Source organism: Odocoileus virginianus, chromosome 8 (assembly GCF_023699985.2).
Source record: "Odocoileus virginianus isolate 20LAN1187 ecotype Illinois chromosome 8, Ovbor_1.2, whole genome shotgun sequence".
Lineage (NCBI taxonomy): Eukaryota > Metazoa > Chordata > Mammalia > Artiodactyla > Cervidae > Odocoileus > Odocoileus virginianus.
This window is the reverse complement of record NC_069681.1, coordinates 19,941,914-19,961,290: the sequence shown is the minus strand read 5'-3', so window position 1 is coordinate 19,961,290 and position 19,377 is coordinate 19,941,914. Positions and strand designations below refer to the sequence as shown.

At 44.5% G+C, this 19,377-nt stretch overlaps 1 protein-coding gene across 4 annotated transcripts in view; it reads right to left on the bottom strand.

Annotated features, from left to right (window-relative positions):
• Positions 1-19,377, bottom strand: part of WDFY2 (WD repeat and FYVE domain containing 2) — a 256,083-nt gene that overhangs the window by 27,399 nt on the left and 209,307 nt on the right. For 3 of the 4 annotated variants that reach the window (XM_020899618.2, XM_020899617.2, XM_020899616.2), the window contains exons 6-7: positions 14,645-14,757; positions 2,758-2,884 (exon numbers count right to left, since the gene is read on the bottom strand). In XM_020899618.2, the coding sequence (XP_020755277.1) occupies positions 2,758-2,884; positions 14,645-14,757 (240 nt within the window). The remainder of the gene's footprint in view (positions 1-2,757; positions 2,885-14,644; positions 14,758-19,377) is intronic. The other variant, XM_020899620.2, reaches the window with a different exon arrangement.

Here is a 19,377-nt window from a genome sequence, read left to right as displayed (position 1 = left end):
CCTGTCAGTGGTTCTGGTGCTCCCCTCCGCCCGGCTCAGGTGTCAGACCTGCTCTCACAGAGTGAAGTCAGTGACACTGAGGAAGCTCTCTCGCCTACTTCGGTGACAACAGGGTAACCCCTCTGAGGTGACTGGTGACAAGGAGCCCCTCACACACTTTACCTTGTTACTAAATTTAAATTAAATAAGCACCAAGTCAAGGCCTTCCTATTCTTGTCCAAGGCACTTCTGCCTGGCAGCTCTGGATCTCACCAGCCTGCCCGCTCCACCAAGGTATGATATCCTATGAGGGTGGACTTCAGGATGGACATCAGGGTGGACTCCAAGGATAGTCTGCTTTATTTTCTAAAAGTCCAAGCCAGTATGTCTTAGAGACTGGAAGACCTATTCGTTTAGGTTTCACTCTTCCGGGACTGAGAGACTCTATCTCCACTTGATAGCCTTTTCCTTTCTTACCCAACTGAAAGGTTTCCCAGCACGTTTTGCCTGATGACACGCCGCACCCAGAGATGCTGGTGGTGAGAACTGACCCTTGCCCTTCCAGCAGTCTTTGTGAACCACTGCGTAAAAATAAAGCTAGTTATGAGCTAATCTGGATGAGTCCAACAAGTATTACTGATCTTCATTCTAAGCCTGTATTTTATTTCTCTGAAGGAGCCCAAATTGCAGGAATTACTTGGCAGATTAAATAACCACCGTGTGTGGTGAAACAAGGCTTCCCAGGTGGCACAGAGGTAAAGGACCCGCCTGACAATGCAGGTGACGCAGGAGACTTGGGTTCGATCCCTGGGTGGGGAAGATGCCCTTGAGAAGGGAATGGCAACCTACTCCAGTATTCTTCTGTGGGGTCTCAAAGAGTCCACCATGACTGAACCCACTGTGAGGGAGGGCTGTATTTGACTTCTCTTTTTCTTCACTTATATGGATGACGTTAATTCCTTCTATGTGACCTCTGTATGCGTCCCTTTGTCACGGAGAGAAACAGAAGGGAACAATTCCTTTAATGACCTGGTACTGAGGTCCAAGTGGCTCCACAAGCCAGGGGTAGCCCCAGACAACTGATCTGTTCTCTCATGTGGGACAGAAGGGCTTAATAGCTATGTCTCTAAAACTGAACTCTAAACACAAAAAATAATGGTCTGCGCATAGGCCCTCTAAAATCGAATTGTGTGTGTGTGTATGCTCGTTCGTGTCTGGCTCTTTGCGATCCTATGGACTGTAGCCTGCCAGGCTCCTCGGTCCATGGGATTCTCCAGGCAGGAATACTGGAGTGGGTTGCCATTTCCTACCCCAGGGGATCTTCCACACTCAGGGATCAAACCTGCGGCTCCTGGCACTGGCAGGCGGATTCTTTACCACTGAATGACGTGGGAAGCCCCAAATTGAATTAGCTCATATTTAATAACTCCAAACCATAAATTAACTACTTAGGAGAAGTTTATTTGCTTTTAAGAGGTTTTTGTTTTTTTTTTTTTTTTTTGATGGGGACCATTTTTAAAGTCCTTACTGAATTTGTTACAATACTGCTTCTGTTTTTAAGCTTTGGCTTTTTGGTCATGAGGCAAGTAGTATCTCATCCCCTCAGCCAGGGACAGAACCCGTAGCCCTGGTGTTGGAAGGAAAAGCCTTAACCACTGGACTGCCAGGGAAGTCCCAGGAGAAGTTTTTAAAACTAGTGTTTCCAGATAGATCTGCAGGCAGAGCTAATTCCACTTAAAACCAGCCAGTTCAGGGAAGTTGATATTAGAGTCATCCTTAATATGTCTGGAAACTTTAAAAGTTAAAAACAATTTGGATTAACTTTAGAGTTCTAAAGCAGACAGAAGATTCTTTCCAGCCACAGGATCAGGCTTGGCCTCCAGGCACTGTGGGCGGCACAAGCAGGATGAATCAATGAGGTCTGAGGGTCCCCAAGAGAGTTGCCCAGGAAGCTTGTGACGGCACAGACACCCTTAGCTCCAGACCAGTGAGGATCTCAGAGGACAGGGCCCAGGCATCTACTTTGCAGTTCCCTTGGTGATTTCTTGTGCAGGCAAAGTGTGAGAACTGCTCCCAGGAAAAGCACTAAGCTTTCTCTGCCGTTCCCCTTGGCCTCCTGAAATCCACCCCATAAGGAAGAACAGTCTGATATGAATTAAGTTCTCAGTAACTGTCTGGGGAAGGACAGAATGTACTAGGTGAGGATATTATCACTCCCTTTCTCCTTCAGCTGCCAGTAATCTTCAGCCACATTTGAACTCAATTACAGAAATTCTGTAGGACTTCGTGGCTTGCGTTTTGAAGTTCTTTTTTCCCCCTTACTCTCAAACATTTACTCTTATGGTCTTCTCCCTGGTTTTCCCTTTTACCTTTTACTTCTTTGCTGGCATTATTTTATTTTATGGCTTTTTTGTAAGCACTCTCAAATCCTCTGTGAACTAAAATAGGGTATAAATAAATAAACATACTTCCGTACAGATATAAATCAAAGTGGCCATTTGCGTCCCTGCCAGAGTACTCCCACGCTCAGCTCTGGGCACGGAGACTGGCCTGCGTACCTTTGTTCTAGCTTTCAGCCCGGAGTCTTCTCCCAGAGTTCTTTGTAAAAACACCAGCAGGGAATCCCCTGGCGGTGGTTCAGTGGTTAGGACTACGAGCTTTCACTGCTGAGGGTGCAGGTTCCACTCCTGGTTGGGGAACTAAGATCCTGGGAGCCGAAAAGCACAGCCAAAAATAAAAGCATAAAATAAGATTTAAAAAAAGCACCAGCAGCCTTACTTGTGTCCTTGGAGCTCAATGGCTGTTCCTTTTCTCCCACCGATGTTCCACATGATGACAGAGTGATCGGAGCTCCCTGAGAACAACACCTGCTGGACAGGGTCCCAACAGAGGGCAGTCACCCCACCTGAGGGAACAGAGCTGGACATTAGGCACGAAGCGACAGCGCTATTCATCAGTAAGTTGTGAGAGCAAGGGAGTTCAGATCTAGCGCAGCTCCTGGCACACAATGCACTTTTGTTGAAAAGAACAAGTTAAGTCCCCAAAGAGAAAAAAAAAAAATTGGCCCCAAGAATAAAAGCCCCACACTTTGTGCATCTTTCCCCCCAGACTTAATGTACCATAAAATCAAACACTGTAAAGACTAAAGGGAAATGAAAAAGGCAATTAATTGACCTTCAAAAAAAAAAAAAAGACATGGTTCTAAGCATGGAAAATATTGCACTGTCAGGAAATATTAACCAAATTTTTTCAAGCTGCTGTTGTCCACCCCTCAGCCCGCCAACAGGAGATGAGAAGTAAATGGGGTTTTAAAAAATTCAATTAGATTTTTCATTCTTCAATTTAAAAGTGCAATAAAATTTTTTCTTTTCCTTTTTAAATTAATTTTTATTGGAATATAGTTTCTTACCATGATATTTTTGTTTAAAAATTCTTGAATATAGATGTGGCTAGACAGAATTTAAAATGTATTTTCTCTACTGGGGAATTTAAACTTATAGGTTCTGGGAAGATTACTTACATCTTCAAGTGACAGTCTCCTATGTAAACTGGGGACAATGGTAATACGATGACCACCACTAACATTGATGCTAATATCCACTTAACCACTACCTGCTGCGCAAGGGTACAGAGGGTGACTGGGCCAGTCACACAGGGCTGCTCTGCACACCGTCGTGTGTAGCACAGAAGGCTATTAGCATCGCTCCAGGGCGTGGCTACAAAATATTATGACAGATCTTCTTCGCCGGCAGTTCCCATCATAAATCAAACTCCTTGTGTACTAAGAACAACAGCAACTTCTTCTGGATAAGATGAGCACAAACCTTATAATATCAGACTATGAGACTCATTTTTTCTACTCATTTTTATTGAAAAACATTATATTCTCAAAAGAACATACAACTGCTTCTTATTTATTGGAATCTGACATTTTCTTCTTTAGATCATCAATCTGTTTAATGAAGTACTGCACTCTAAAAGCTTTTAGGAAAGTTTCTCTCATGTAATGTCTCAGGAGATACTTTTTCAAGATTGAACAGGAAAAAAAAAAAGAAAAAAAACCCCACTATCTGGATTATGCTTAATAGCTTCTTCCAGTACCTGCACAACATGCTGCTTGTATGTATTCTTGTCCCTGTAAGAACACACACCACTCCTAGCAGCACGCCTGTGCTGACCACCCTCTGCATCTCCCATCACCTCCTCCCTTCCGGCTCTTAGCCACCCCCCCCCCCCCCACCTCCACAGTAAGCAGAGAGCCAGCAGCAGGCAGGTTCTGGTGGAATCTGTTGAAAGAACGAAGGAGCAGATGAATGAAGACACAGAAGTCTCTTTTCGGGACTTCCCTGGTGTCCAGTGGTTAAGCCTCTGCGCTTCCACTGCAGGAAGCATGGGTTTGATCCCTGCTCGGAGAAACTAAGATCCCACAAGCCGTACAGCGTGGGTGAGAAAGGAAAAAGATATCTTTTTTTTTTTTTTAATCCACAAATCTTGTTATTTGGAACTCCTCAGCTGTGCTTACTTAAGCCTTTGAAAGCTGAATATTTTCTCCTGCATAACTCGCCTTCTCCTTCCATTATCAAATGCCATATACCCCTCCTCTTTAACCTTTCTTCAGTATCTGAGAATGTAATACTTCAGGATGTGGATTCCATGGTACAAAATGTTTATTGCCACACAAATGTACTCAAGTGACTCACTGTGTTAAATATCCATGGCAGAGTCAGCAAACAGTCTGCTGAAAGCCACGTCCCCCCTTCTGTACATACAGCTTTCCCTGGAAATCTGTGCTCCTGCAGGGACCCAGGTACCAGCCCCTCTTGCATCTAGGGGACCAGTGACCAGTTCTCAGCAAGGGAACCCAGAGAGTACGTGGAAGTCATACGCATCCATTCTGGGCCTGGGCAGTTTAGATGTCCCTTTTCCTCCTTCTCTTTAAACTTCTCCCGGAGCACTCCAAGACCCCAGGGCACACAGAAATTCTATAAGGAGCCTGGGATCCTGAATCACCACATGGAAAAGAATGGGAATGCTTGAGCTGCGCTGTCACATAAGCAAGAAACCTACCTGGCTTATTTAACTTTAATTAAAGACGTCATTGGCTGGGCTGTGTGTGCTCTGTCCCAATAAATGTGGAAATATTTAAATAGGGCTTTCTATGTGCCAAGTGACAGGCAGCATTAGCTCCCGCTAACCAATACACCCCAACATTGACCAGCACCACGCTATGAGAAGCAGGCCCTCGGGCCTTCTTTGCTGGTGACTGTGGGACAAGAATGGTTGATGGTGAAGAAACTGAAGCTCATTTCCAGTATCAGAAGTGCCAAGGCTCTGGAACCAGATTCTAGACTCAAATAACAGCATCTCGGGGACGTTGTTTAATACTCTGAGAAGCTTCATCCATGAAAGAGGGATGATAATACTTTTGTTAAGATTCAATGAGTTATTGGTTCCAGATGGTGAAGTAGAAGGACGTGCGCTCATCTGCTTCTGAGAAAGCTGAGTGGACATACAGAAGCACCTAGAATAAACAGTACCCCGGACACGGGAAACACTCAATCAACATGGGCTATGATGACAGTGCAGGAGACCTCATCTGGGCCATCTCTGTGACAGTGTCCTTCACTGAGTCAGCCCAAAGCAGGGATCACCATGTTCCCATGCTATCTCAGCACCCATCACAAGATCAACTAAATTTCAGAAATAAGATCAGTCTCTAGTTTTTCCACGTTACATCAGGCTGTAAGGAGTCAGAGCGGGCGAGGGGAGTTCTTGATAATGGAGGCAGGAAGAAAGAAGGTTAAAGCAAGTTATGGCATATTCATCAGACCCACCCAGGGCTCAGTGTTATACCACAGGCTTTAATATGAGTGGGAAAGAAGGAAGGAAAAACTGCAAGACAGGAAACAGGATATAACTGGGAAGATAAAATAAAAATCACTCTGTGCTCCCATCCCATCTCTATGTAAACAGCCTTATAATGGGATCTCTTTTGGAGGCTGGCTTATAAGTTGTATCAAAAAATCACAGCATTCACTTCAAATCAATTCAACAGGCATGTGCTGAGCATCTTCTATAAAGCAAGCACTGTGTTAAGCTCCATGGACATAATTAAATTAAATAAGAGACTCTGTGCTGTGCTGAGTCACTCAGTCATGTCCGACTCTGCAACTCCTTGGAATGTAGCCCTCCAGGCTTCTCTGTCCATGGGGATTCTCCAGGCAAGAATACTGGAATGGGTTGCCATGTCCTCCTCCAGGGGATCTTCCCAACCCAGGGAGCAAACCCAGGTTTCCTGCACTGCAGGCAGATTCTTTACTGTCTGAGCCACAGGGAAGCCCAAGAGACTCTACACCAGCATAAATGTACAACGTTAGTTCTGAGGATGAAACATGCATACACAGGGTGTTTGGTGGAGCCATCCTCTCACAAGACCTGGTTACTCCCTCTGCCTGGAGTGAAGAGGTCCTACCTTCTACCACCCTCTTCAAGGAGCAGCTCAGATGGCCTCTCCTGCAGGAGGCCTTCCCCTCAACACCCCTATCTAGTGAGACACATCACATGCTCTGTTACTGTCATCATCCACTGGATCAAACTTTGCTGGATTACAAATCTATCCCCACTGCAGACTTCGTTCCTATATCTTTGTCTTTGAGCACAGTGCGTGGCTCAGTGGCAAAAAAATCCACCTGCAACTCAGGAGACACAGGAGACCTGGGTTTGATCCCAGGGTTGGGAAGATCCCCTGGAGGAGGAAATGGCAATCCGCTCCAGTATTCTTGCCTGGGAAATGCCATGGACAGAGGAGCCTGGCGGGCTGCAGACCAAAGGGTCACAAAGAGTCGGGCACGACTGAGCGACCAAGTGTAGCACACAGGGTCAGCGAATGTTTCCTCACTTGGCCCATTAACGGAACGGCAGACGAGCCTGGGAGGACAGTACGTGAGAGCAATGAACTCTCAGGACAGGAGCTTCAGGGGTGGGAGCTTCCTTCTGAGGAGACCACTGCCTCTCTCGGCAGACAGACCTCCGGCTGAGCAGCAGGGCTTCCCACCCGACACCTCTGGCGGCAGGGACAGTGACCCACCCTCAGCGAGCCCACCTTCCACAGCAGTGCAGACACGCACACCTCCCACTCCATCCACACCCAGACCATTCTCCTTGCCCTTCATGACCCATAACTCAAGATGGAGAATGAGACCCGGAGCTGCAGTGGCTGTGGGTTTCTGGAGTTTCTGATATTTTTCTGATATTTTAATTGAAAAAAATCATTTGTTCCATTTGATTCACTCCAGATTTCTGTTTCCCCTCAGTGTTTCATTATATGAAACACCTTGGCTCTCCACAGTGTGACTGATGGATACCTGAACATACACGAATTCATGCTTAAAAGTCAAGGTTTTGTCTATACTAGTATATACTCTCATAAATGGAATTTTTTTTTATGGCAAAACAAGCGTCTTTTTATTTATTTGGCTGTGCCAGGTCTTAGCTGTGGCATGTGAGATCTAGTTCCCTGACCAGGGATCGAACCCAGGTTCCCTGCATTGGGAGCTCAGAGTCAGCCCCTGGACTACCAGGGCATTCCCATAAGTCTGCATAATATTCCAGCATGTGTATGTACCTTATTTCACTCACTGTTAGATTTTTCAACTTTTCACTATTATAAATTTTGTTAAGATGAACACTTTTATACATAAAACTTAATTCACCATTCTGATTTAGTGAGAAGAGATTCCCAACTGTGGAACCAGATCAGAGTACGAACACTTAGAAATTAAGTACATGGTACCAAATGCTTAGGGAACTAATTTTTGGATGCTGACAGCATATCTTTCAAAAGCTAAAGACGAGGTGGACAGTCACAAGTCAGGGCCCGGAAGTGCCGGGTGTGTGTCTACCAGTGTGACCAAGCACCTCAACACGAGGGTCCCACTCACACCTGCTCAGTGAGGATGCGTGAGTGAAAAGAGGCTGCGGGAGAGCCATCCAAGGGAGTCCCTGAGTAAAGCACGGGACCCCTAGGTTACTGCTCTTCTCTCCAGGTTGAAGCGGTGGGTGTTTCTGGAAAGGGAGATGTGCTCTGTCTCCAGGCTGTCCTTCATCCTGAGATCCACAAGGGGACTGCCAGCTGACCCCTTGCCGCCTCCTCAGCGTGCCCCTCGGTCACGTTCAGGTTAAAGCACCATGATATTCCCTCCTGAACCTGCTGTCACTGCCAACGTTCCCATTTTCAGGAAATGGCACCACCATCCACCCGAATGTTTCAGACAGACACATGGAAACCACTCCTCCCCCAATCAATCATCAAGTGTTGTTGACCCCTCTCTCCTAAATAGACTTCAAATGCGTGCTCTTCACTCCACGCCCAACGCTGTCCTTCCAGTCCAGACAGGAGTCCCCTTTTCCACGCACTCCAACAGTAGCCTTCCCTCTAAACACTCTCCTCTCATCCATTCTTGGCCCTGCTCAATCCCCCACCCGCTGCCTCCACAGGATCTGTTACTATGGAAACCATGTTACTACCCTGCCTCAGCTCCACGGCTGTTTTCCCACTGCCTGAGAAAGATGTCCGAAGTTCTTCACATTGCCTGGAAGGTTGGCCTGTATCCCTCATGTCCAGCTCTCCACAGAGGCCAATGGGATCCATTCAGACTTACTCACTGTGGGCTTCAAACTGGCTTCATACATCTGGGGTCTGGAATGTTCCTGCCACCCAGGTAACTCCTCAGTCTCCTTAATTAAGTGAAAGTCACTCAGTCGTGTCCGACTCTTGCGACCCCATGGACTTTACAGTCCATGGAATTCTCCAGGCCAGAATACTGGAGTGGGTAGCCGTTCCCTTCTCCAGGGGAATCTTCCCAACCCAGGGATTGAACCGGGGTCTCCTGCACTGCAAGAGGATTCTTTACCAAATGAGCTATCAGTCTCCTTACAGTGTTGTTTAAACACCACTTTCTTAGAAACCTTCCTTTAACTCTCTGGATGAGAAGAAACTTTCTTGTTATCCACTTCCAAAGCAGCCTGTGTGCAGCACTGGGGCTTCAGAACATTTGCTACACACATAATATTTCCAATTATTGGTTTAATGCTCATACTCCATTAGTGGGAGTTGAACAGAGCAAACACTAGGCTGAGTTTATTCACCAACGTGTGGCAGCACTTGTCACATGGAGATCCTAGGACTTGACTGACTCTTGATGAAAATCCATCTCTATTGGGTGTGAAAGCCTCCACTGCAAATGAAAATTAAACTTTCAAATTAATGATATGAACGTGCACGTTTGCACTGAACTTTGCCTGCTCTTGTTTTAGTTATTTTTGTTTAGCTAAACAATTACTTTCAAGACTTCTCCTAACAGTCAGTGAACAAGTCTGTATTTCATTTTCCATTAAGTAGTATACTTTGGCAGGTTCACATTCAACCCTCCTGTTTCCAATATGTTCATACTAACCAAAAAATTTCTTAGAAGAAAAAAAAAGATTTTATGGATACTATTCATTTTCAATGGTCAAAATGTGATTTTTTTTCCCCCTTTGTTCAAATCAGTATATGACTTCCTGGTAGAAATATATTCTAATTTCTGCAGAAATATCAAATAACTATGATAGTTGGCATTTAGCTCCAGAAATAAAACCAGCAGAGGGAGCATAAGAACATAAAAAATCAGTTTCTTAAATCCCCATGGGTTAGTAAATGCCACGTTTTGGCCTTCGGGTATGGCTATTAGGCAGATTCCATCACTAACTCACATTTTTTATGACTTTCTGCACTGTAACAGAGAGTGATGGATGAATGGCTATGACTCTGTACACATACTGAAGACTTGTCTGCTTCTGAGTTTGAATCTGGACTGATCAGATTCCCAAGATCAGTCTTTAATGAATCTGGGCTCATCTTAAAGTCTTTGTTTGGGGTGTAAGGGAATGAGGTGATTAAGTTAATTCTCCTTTCTTAGACCCTTCGTCCACAATTGTGTCTGGCTGAGTTTGGGACCTCCCAAGGCCCAGATGGACTTACTACATAGGAAGAGCTTCACAAGCTCAAATCATCGTGGAATCTCTCAGAACACCCTTGTACTACCTATAAATGAATCAGCAGTGCTGTAGCCAGACAGGAGATAGAGAGTGGGTAGGTACTACTGTCCAGGAATAACGATAAGTTAGATATGTGATCTGGGTTTCCCTGGTAGCTCAGAGGTAAAGAACCTGACTGCCAATACAGGAGACATCGGTTCGATCCCTGGGTCAGGAAGATCCCAAGGAGAAGGAAATGGCAATGCATCCAGTATTCTCGCCTGAAATCCTATGGACAGAGGAGCCTGGCAGGCTACAGTCCAGTGGGTTGAAAAGAGTCGGACACGACTTAGTGAGTAAACAACAAGAAATGTGACCTGCTCGATTTATTTGCCTTTGGGTTAGATAGCGACCTTCCTGGGCCATGTCCTGTCTCCCTCTAAGATACTTCATGGTGAAATCACGTGAAAATATTCTGCACTCTTTCAGAAAGATAAGATACAATATCAAGGTTCTCAGTTGTGTCCGACTCTCTGTGACCCCACTATAGTCCTCGAGGCTCCTGTGCTCATGAGGTGCTTCAGGCAAGAATGCTGGAGCGGGCTGTCATTTCCTATTCCAGGGGATCTTCCCGACCCAAGGATCCAGCCCACATCTTCTATGTCTCTTGCACTGGCAGGCTGGTTCTTTATCACTAGAGCTACCTGGGAAGCCCATGGAACTAACTTGGAAGAAAGAAAAGAAAAGTGAAAGTGAAGTTGCTCAGTTTTGTCTCTTTGCGACCCCATGGACTGTAGCCTACCAGGCTCCTCCATCCATGGGATTTTCCAGGCGAGAGTACTGGAGTGGGTTGCCATTTCCTTCTCCAGGAAATCTTCCCGACCCAGGGATTGAACCCAGGTCTCCCGCATTGTAGGCAGACACTTTTACCATCTGAGCCACCAGGGAAGTCACCGTGGAAGACGTGAAACAAGCCCGTGGGCCACCCCCTGGCTCATCTCACAGTGAGCAGCAGCTGCTTGCCTCGGTTTTGACCTGGAGGCAGTACTGAACTTGGAGCCCTCAGATCAGTGCTCTGGGCAACATCTAACTACTAAAGGTTCAGAAGTTTGGGCTAAAAGCCACCTCAGCTGAAACGAAGCCTGCGAACTCTCCAGCCCATCACCATGCCTGCTGAGCTAACTGCCTAAAACTTTACCTTGGGTCCATCGACTCCCTGCTCTCCCATCATTGCGGCCTCACTGTGAAGGACAGTTTCCTACCAGCTTTTCCATCATATCACTCTCTACAGCCAGATCAATCTTTTAACATCCAATCAGGTTATATGAAAATTCCAGAGTAGGCAAAGAACAAATCAACGGTTTTCTTTGCCTGGGGAGTGGGGAGAGGCAAAATGAAGCTACTGCTTTGGGGTGAAGCTTCTGGGCTTATCATAATACTTTCAAGGTTTACCCATTTTATTGCACATATCAACAAATACTTCGTATTGTTGAGTAATAGTCCCTTGTATGGATATATTATGTTCTGTTTCTCCATTTATCAGTTGATGAACACATGAGTTGTTTCACTTTATGGACACTATGAATAATGTTATTTAAATTAGTATACAAAAAAACACATCCAACCAGGTTAACTTCTGCACTTAAAACCACTTCTCCCTGACGTCAGGATAATCCTCTCAGTGATCTGAACTGACTCTCATTTCCTTTCTGGCTTCCTTCCCCCCCCCCCCCCCCCCCCCCCCCCCCCCCCCGCGCCCATACTCTGTGTTCCAGCCAAAAGAGTTAGTAGGCGTTCCCAAGAGAACCAGGCTTTTGCAGATCCCCAGGCCTTGGGCTCTGCTGGTTTGCTCTGCCTGCACTGTTCTCCTTTCTTCTCTTTCATGAACTCAACACTCACTCTTAGGTCCAAGCCACATCTCCCCTGGGGAGACCTTCCCTGACCAACTCTCACTCCCGTGCCAGTGAGGTGCCCGCTCCATATTCGTGGACATGCGTGGTGTGGCTCCCCCAACTCAGCCACCAGGCACTATACTCACTGTTTAGCTTCAGTCTCCTCACTGGGTAGAGAGGAATTTGAGGACGACGACCATGCCTTTTTGTTCTGTGACTGGGAGCAGTGGCCAGGGTCGACCAGGGAGAGCCCAGGAGGTCCCGGCAGAATGCCCCAGAGCAACCCCAAAGCAGAGGAGAGAGTGCAGTCAGAGGCTTCAAACTGAGAGGGAATGAGTTTCAGAAGCCAAACGAGGGCAGTCACAGCAGGAAGGAATGGACACAATGTCAAACGCTACTGAGAGGTTAAGTAGGACATAGTTTAAAGCGTGTCCACTGGATTCAGCAACCAGCAGGCCACTGGTCACCTCGGGGACAGCAGTGTGACTGGAGTGACAGTGACGAGCCAAACTGCAGGTGGCAGGAAAGCCAATGGGGGAGAAGAATGTGAAGCAGCTGGGAAAATGAGTCTTTTAAGAATCCATGACAACATGAAGGTATCATGCTAAGTGAAACAGACCAGTCACAAAGCAACCAATACTGTAGGCTTCCCCTCATATGCGGTGCCTAGAGTCACTGAATCCAGAGAGACAGACAGCAGAATGGTGGTTGCCAGGCCTGGGGGGAGGGTCTGGGGCAGGGAGTTAGTTGGCATCTCATGGGCACAGTTTCTGTTTTACAAAAAGAATGTTCTGGGTGGTGGTGGTTGCACAACAATGTGAAGGTACCTAGTGTCAGTGAACTGCACACTTAAAAATGGTCAAAGTGGGAACTTCCCAGTGATTCCCCTGGTTGGAGAACTGCATCCTGCATGGCACAACCCCTCCCCACCCCCCCCAAAAAAGGTAAAACAAAATGTTAATGGTCAAAACAGTCAATGTTAGGTTGTGTACATTTCACTGCAACTTAAAAAAATAAAAAAGCAGCATTGCTGTTAAGATGAGATCAGAGGGGTTTTGTTAGGTTTTTTTTTTCCCCAGAGGCAAAAAAAACTTCCCATGTTAGTAACTTGCAAAGAGTGAACTAGTCAAAAGGGAGACGGAAGGATTAACCTGCGAAGGATGAGCCTGGGGCCAAGGACAGTAGGAGGCAGGAGGGCAAGAGACGAGGAGGTGGAGGAGAAGTTGGCTTACTGTGGAGGGAAGATGGGGTGGTCAAGAACCAAACATTTTAAGAACGCTTCCATCTGATAACCTTTGTTTTTCTTTGAGGAAGGTCTGGGGAGAGTGGGGAAGGTCTGAAAAAGCTGCTGAGGGGATGAGAGGAGGGGTGTCCTGCATACGGAGCCGGGTTCTGTGAGGCGGCTCCTGGGTCTGGGCTGGAGGGACGGCTCTGGAGACAGTGGGCAGAGGCTCAGACCGTGACCCCCAGCAGACCCCGTAGCTGAGTGCACGAGGAGACGGGCGCAGAGTCTGAACCCCAGGTGAAATTTACCAAGGAGGAGGGACAAGGAGTCCCGAGCTGAGAATGCTGGGCAATGCACAGCTGACACGACGGGGAAGGAAGGAAAGACGGGCCAAGGACGCTGGGGAATGAGGGGTCGAAAGCGGGACTCCTCAACCAGGACAAGAGCAAGCGCAGGTGGAGAAAGGCCTTAGCGGAGGCACAGATTAGGAGACTGAGGCCAGCAGAGCAACAGTCCCGACCTGGGGCAGCTTCAGGTCCCTGTCAAGCTAAAAAGGTGGCTAAAAAGAGAAATCCAATCAGAAGAGACCTGGGTTCTACCCACAGGGGAGTTTCTGTGTGTTCTTCCTCCCTAAGGCACAGATAATTAAGATGATCTTTGATGAATCTTTCCCCTAGATTCAATCTTCTCTTTACAGCATTCCTCTTTTTCCCTTCAGGAAACCCCTTGTGATCTGGGTACTATCCCATTTTACATCCTCATTCACCTACTTTTGTTCTTATAAGACATCTAGACTCATATTAACTCTGTTCTATACTGAATAGGTGGGCTGGTAAACTGCAGAAGACACAAAAGCTTGTTAAGAACTACGGACAGGCAATGATTCATTTTCCAGGGTCAATATCACATGTTAAAAACACAAGAAAAAAATTAATCGTCATCGTTTACCCAAGTCTTTCAAAGGCCAAGTGTGCATATAGTTTATCACCCTGTTTAAATGACCTTGAGCAGGCCAGTAACATAAACGGGGCCTTGAAAAGAGCTTCAGAGTAAGGAAAATCAAAGAGGAACTTGTTCCTTTTTTATGTAGGCTAGCTACCAGTGAGAAATCTCTTTTTCATTTCAGTTGTCTTGGACGTAGAAGTCTGTCCCAGACACCATCTTCTTGCTCCAAGGAGGGCAAGGACAGACCGAGGCAGCTGTCCTTCCAGGGTTCATGCAGTTGCCACACAGCCTCAAACAACATCTCATTTAATGTTTGCCCACCACGGCTTTCTCCAGCATAACATGACCAAGAGCCAGATCACCACCACTTCTGAAGCAGACTGTTTGCTCTTTTGTTTGAACTGATGGAGAACATTTCTGACCCCCGATCTTACTGAATCATGCTGCAATCAGTTACATCTATCACGTGTTACCATCACACAGGTCCAGAGTGTACCTCAGCAGCACATCATGTGAATATCAGAACACGCGGCAGGGGAGAGGCCAGGGTGAGAGCAACACTTGGAGGGGCCGCTTTCAATCCCACCTGTGTGTCCTCTGAATGTTGTGACCAGGGTGCAGTTTTCTTGCTCCAGTTTGAGGATGGTTACTTGGCCTGACTGGTCACCAATGAACACATGCCGGGTTTCAACATCAAATCTATCATGTAAGCATTAAGGATTTTCTCAAAAGTGAGTGGATGGATTGATCGCCCCCCACCTTCCCACCAAAAAAAGCATAAATGTAAAAGAAAGGTGCAAATCTCACATGAGGAGAACCTGGATATAATGCTGGAAGACACAAAAAGTGGAAGTAACTAAGTGGAAGACATGCTATATTACTGAACAGTGGGACTCAACATGATAAAGATGAGAATTCTGACAACATGAAATTATAAATATAATATAATCCCTGCAAAAATTAATTTTTCCCCTTAGAATTGGATATATTCATTCTAAAGTTCGCATAGAAAAATAAGAAAGCAAGAAGAGCCAAGAATACTCTGAAAATAAGAGTAATGTGGCATTGTGACTGGGGGAGGTTAGTCCTAAAACATGTTGTAAAGTTTCTGAGTGTGCTACTTAAATAGACAGACCACGGGAACAGAATAAAAGTCTAGAAATAAGCCCCAAAGCCTGTAGAAATTTAGTATATATCTGATAAAAAGCTGGCTTTTCAAATGAACAAGGAAAAGATGATTGAAAAATAAAGTTGGCACATTCTGAGCAGTCATTTGGAAAAATAAAACAGGATCTGTATTCTTTATATGCCAGGATGAACTTCAAACAAATGAGGGATCTAAATGAAAAAAAAAAAAAGAAAAATGTAAGTTCTAGATGGTAGAGTTCCCTTCTCACCTTAGAGTGGGGAAAGCTATGATTCAAAACACAAACAACAAGCAAATACCATAAGCAAGGCACAAGACAAACTGGAAAAAATATCTGCAACCGATGTCACAGAAGGTCCAAATTGCTAATATAAAAAGAGCAATTAGGAAGAAGACTACAAACCTAGTTTAAAAAAAAATGAGCAAGATACATGATGGATAGCTGAAGAAATGAAAATGGTGCTTTGCGGAAAAAAAAAAAAATCTAGCAGGCTTGACTGGTATCCTTTGAAATGCTGCTATTTCAAGATTGGCATGGTGTCTGGGAACTTGGATTTTGGGAGCGTTCCCACCACTTTAACAGACAATACTGGCTGACTGTGCCTTAACTGGGTAAACAATACAATTTGTGCCAAACACCTGCTTTCCTTCTGGGAGCCTGGAATTCTGGTCCATGCAGGAAGAGGCTGCCTATGTGACTGGTCTCCAGTAACAACCCAAAGCCACTTCTGGTTGGGAACACCCAGCAATGCTACTTGAACAGATCTGCCCCAGAGATGCAATGGCCAAAATAAGAAATGATATCCCATAACGCAGTAAGAGCTAAAGTTTGGAAATGATCCAAAAGTCCATCAAAAGAGGACTTAGTGAATATGATGTGTGCTTGGTTGCAAGCCTTCCAGGCTCCTCTGTCCGTGGGATTCTCTAGGCAAGAGTACTGGAGTGGGTTGCCATCCCCTCCTCCAGCGGATCCTCCTGACCCAGGGATTGAACCTGAGTCTCTTATGTCTCTTGAACTGGCAAACAGGTTCTTTACCACTCACCTGGGAAACCCATTAACTATGATACATCCAGCCAAAAGAACCCTACCCAGCTAAGAAACTTGACATGGAATAATTTCCAGGATATTTTATGAAGTGGGGAAATAAAGCTGAGGTATATGAGAGTTTATATGCTACCCTACCTTTGTGTAAGAACAAGAGGGAAATATAAGAGTGTGTGTATGTGTGTGCGTGCGTGCACACACTTGTGCACATGCTTATATTTACAAAAGGAAACACTGGAAAGATAAATTAAGATTGATCAAAAATGGCTGTCAGGACGTTCCTGGTGGTTCAGGGGTTAAGACTCTAGGCTCCCAAATCACAGGGCCCAGGTTTGATCTGTGGTCAGAGAACTAGGTCCTGCATGCCACACCTAATGATTCTGAGTGCTACAACTAAGACCTGGCACACCCAAACTAAAAGAAAAAAGAAATTTTTTAATTAAAAAAATTAACTAAAAAAATTTTTTAAGTTTAAAAATTAAAAAAAATATTTAAACGGCTGCCTATGGAGAGAGGAGAAAAAAGCTGAGCAGACAAGGGTGGTAGTAAGAATTTTCTCTCATCAGGTTGTTTCCATGATGGAATCTTGTAATTATTTTACATATGAAAAATATTCATAATTTTAAAAAAATCCCCCAAATTGAAAACAAAGAAAAATGAATAAAGCTACTATCAACTTCCTGTTATAACCACAGAGCTAACATAATTATTTCAAGTCACTTTAAAACACAGCATTTTAACTGTATATTCTTGGTGGAATATATCCTCAGGACAAAGAAACCAACAAAAAAACCTAAAATCTCATTCAGTGGTCCTGTTATTATAATACTGTATCATTATTTTGAAACAACTTAAATATACCATGCTGGTGTTCAGTCACTAAATCATGTCCAACTTTTTCAACCCCATGACAGTAGCCCTCCAGGCTCCTCTGTCCATGGGATTTTCCCGGCAAGAATACTGGAGTGGGCTGCCACTTCCTTCTCCAGGGGTCTTCCCAGCCCAGGGATCAAACCCACGTCTCCTGCACTGGCAGGTGGATTCTTTGCCACTGAGCCAGCAGGGAAGCCCTAAATATACCATGGGATAGAGCAGAGTAAGGAATTACGCTGATGCTTAGGAACTAAGGTTTTCGGCCCAAGACAAAAGAATCAAGTACAAAAACGAAATAACTCTCTAAGGTGAAATCTGAATTTAAAATATTATATGAACTGATGATTTATTTTCTTTTTTAAAAATACACATACACGTACTTCCTAGCTATCTCTGAGTGCTGTTCCTCACTAAGAGAAATGGCTGATTCCAGGAACAGGAAAATTTTCCTGGAACAGGAAAATACCAGACGAGCTTAAAACATGTTGCATCAAAAAACAAAAATGCTACCAAAGGCGAGTGGGGGTCTATCAAAAAGACACAGGAGCCAATATGATGTGGCTCTTATTGGCCAAAGATGGGACAACATGAGCATCAGGAAAAAAAAAATAAAAAGGGGAAGCAAATTCCCTGGCGATCTAGTGGTTAGGACTCCACACTTTGACTGCCAAGGACCCAGGTTTGATCCCTAGTCAGGGAAGTAAGCTCTCACAAGCTGGTCAGCACAAACAAGAAAATAAAATAAAATAAAATTTTAAAAAAATTTTAAAAAGAAAGAAAGTGAGAAAAGGGGAGCAGTTTACTGAAATATAATGAATATATTATTAAAAACCAAACTAAGAGTTTATAATAATGCTCAAAACACAAATCTCTACTGAAGGTAACCAGGGCATTAACTGTCTGCTCTTAAAATGAGCAATTAAAGAGAAATAATTAAGAACTCACATTGCTTTTCCTGTACTGATTGTATTTCAGGATAACCAAACAGCCATAGTCAATTAGGGAAAGTTCTACTTTATAGAAGAAATCCAACTAATAAATGTAGAAAAAAAAATGAAAGGATTACAAAATCACCCTTTTGCAATCCTAATGAAAGGACTGGATTTGGGAAAAGAAAAGCAGTGGATGAAACCACTAAAGGACAGGCTGATGGGGAAGACTGCCCTGCAGGGACCCCACTGTCACCACAGAACCACCGATCAATCTTGCTATCTGTCACTGGAAGGGTGATGGCCCGACAGGCTGTGTTTCCCGCTGAGAAGCAGGATGAACCACACAGCACAACTAAGTGTTCTGACCAAAAGCTGAATCTGAACTGAATCAAGATATCAGAGGCCACTTTCAGTTTACAGAAAAACTGGGGGAAAAGGTGGGAAGAACAAGAAGTTACATGGCATCACGAGGAAGCAGAGGTCACTCTAGAACGTGAGACTCTAGAGGGGAACTGACTCGGTCCCCTCAACAAGGTACAGTGGCATTAAAAAAAATCTGAAGGAAGACTGGGAAATTTAGGAAATGCAGTAACCACATCCTATGTGTGGACCTTTTCTGGACTTGATTTCAAACAGATCCACTGCAAAAAGCCACTTCTGAAACAATAAGTTAAATTTGAAAATGTATTAATTATGCAGTATTATCAAGGAGTGACTGTAAACTTCAGGAGTAATGACACCACTGTGGGAAAAGGTTCATATTTCTGAGATGCATAATGAAGTATGTAAGGATAAGACGACCTAAGGTCTGGAATTTGCTTTAAACTACTCCAGGGAAAAGAGACAGAAAGGGAGAGAAGACCCACAGTGCATTGGAGCAGAAAGTACATGAGTGTCCACCACACTATCTTCTTCAATTTGATACGTGTTTTAAAATTTTCATATTAAGACATTTTTTTAAGTGAAGGAGAACAAGCTATAACAAATTCTTCTGGTCTCAAGAATAGGGAGAAAAGTTATTAGATATACATGAAACAATATTAGGATTTACAAAGAATAAAATCACCTTAAATTTTAATTATCTTGATTAATTTTAAGGACACAGATGAAAAAACAGATGCAAGTCTTCACAACTTTGGGAAAATAATACACACACACACACACACACACACACACACTCACTCATTCACTCCTCACTCACATATATGGATGCAACACAAGCTATTTGGAAGAGGGCAAAAATAAAACTGTAAAACCTCAAAGCCAGAGTGACTGGCATTTAGTATGACATGAGGAAATATGAAAATCAAGATAATCTTAAT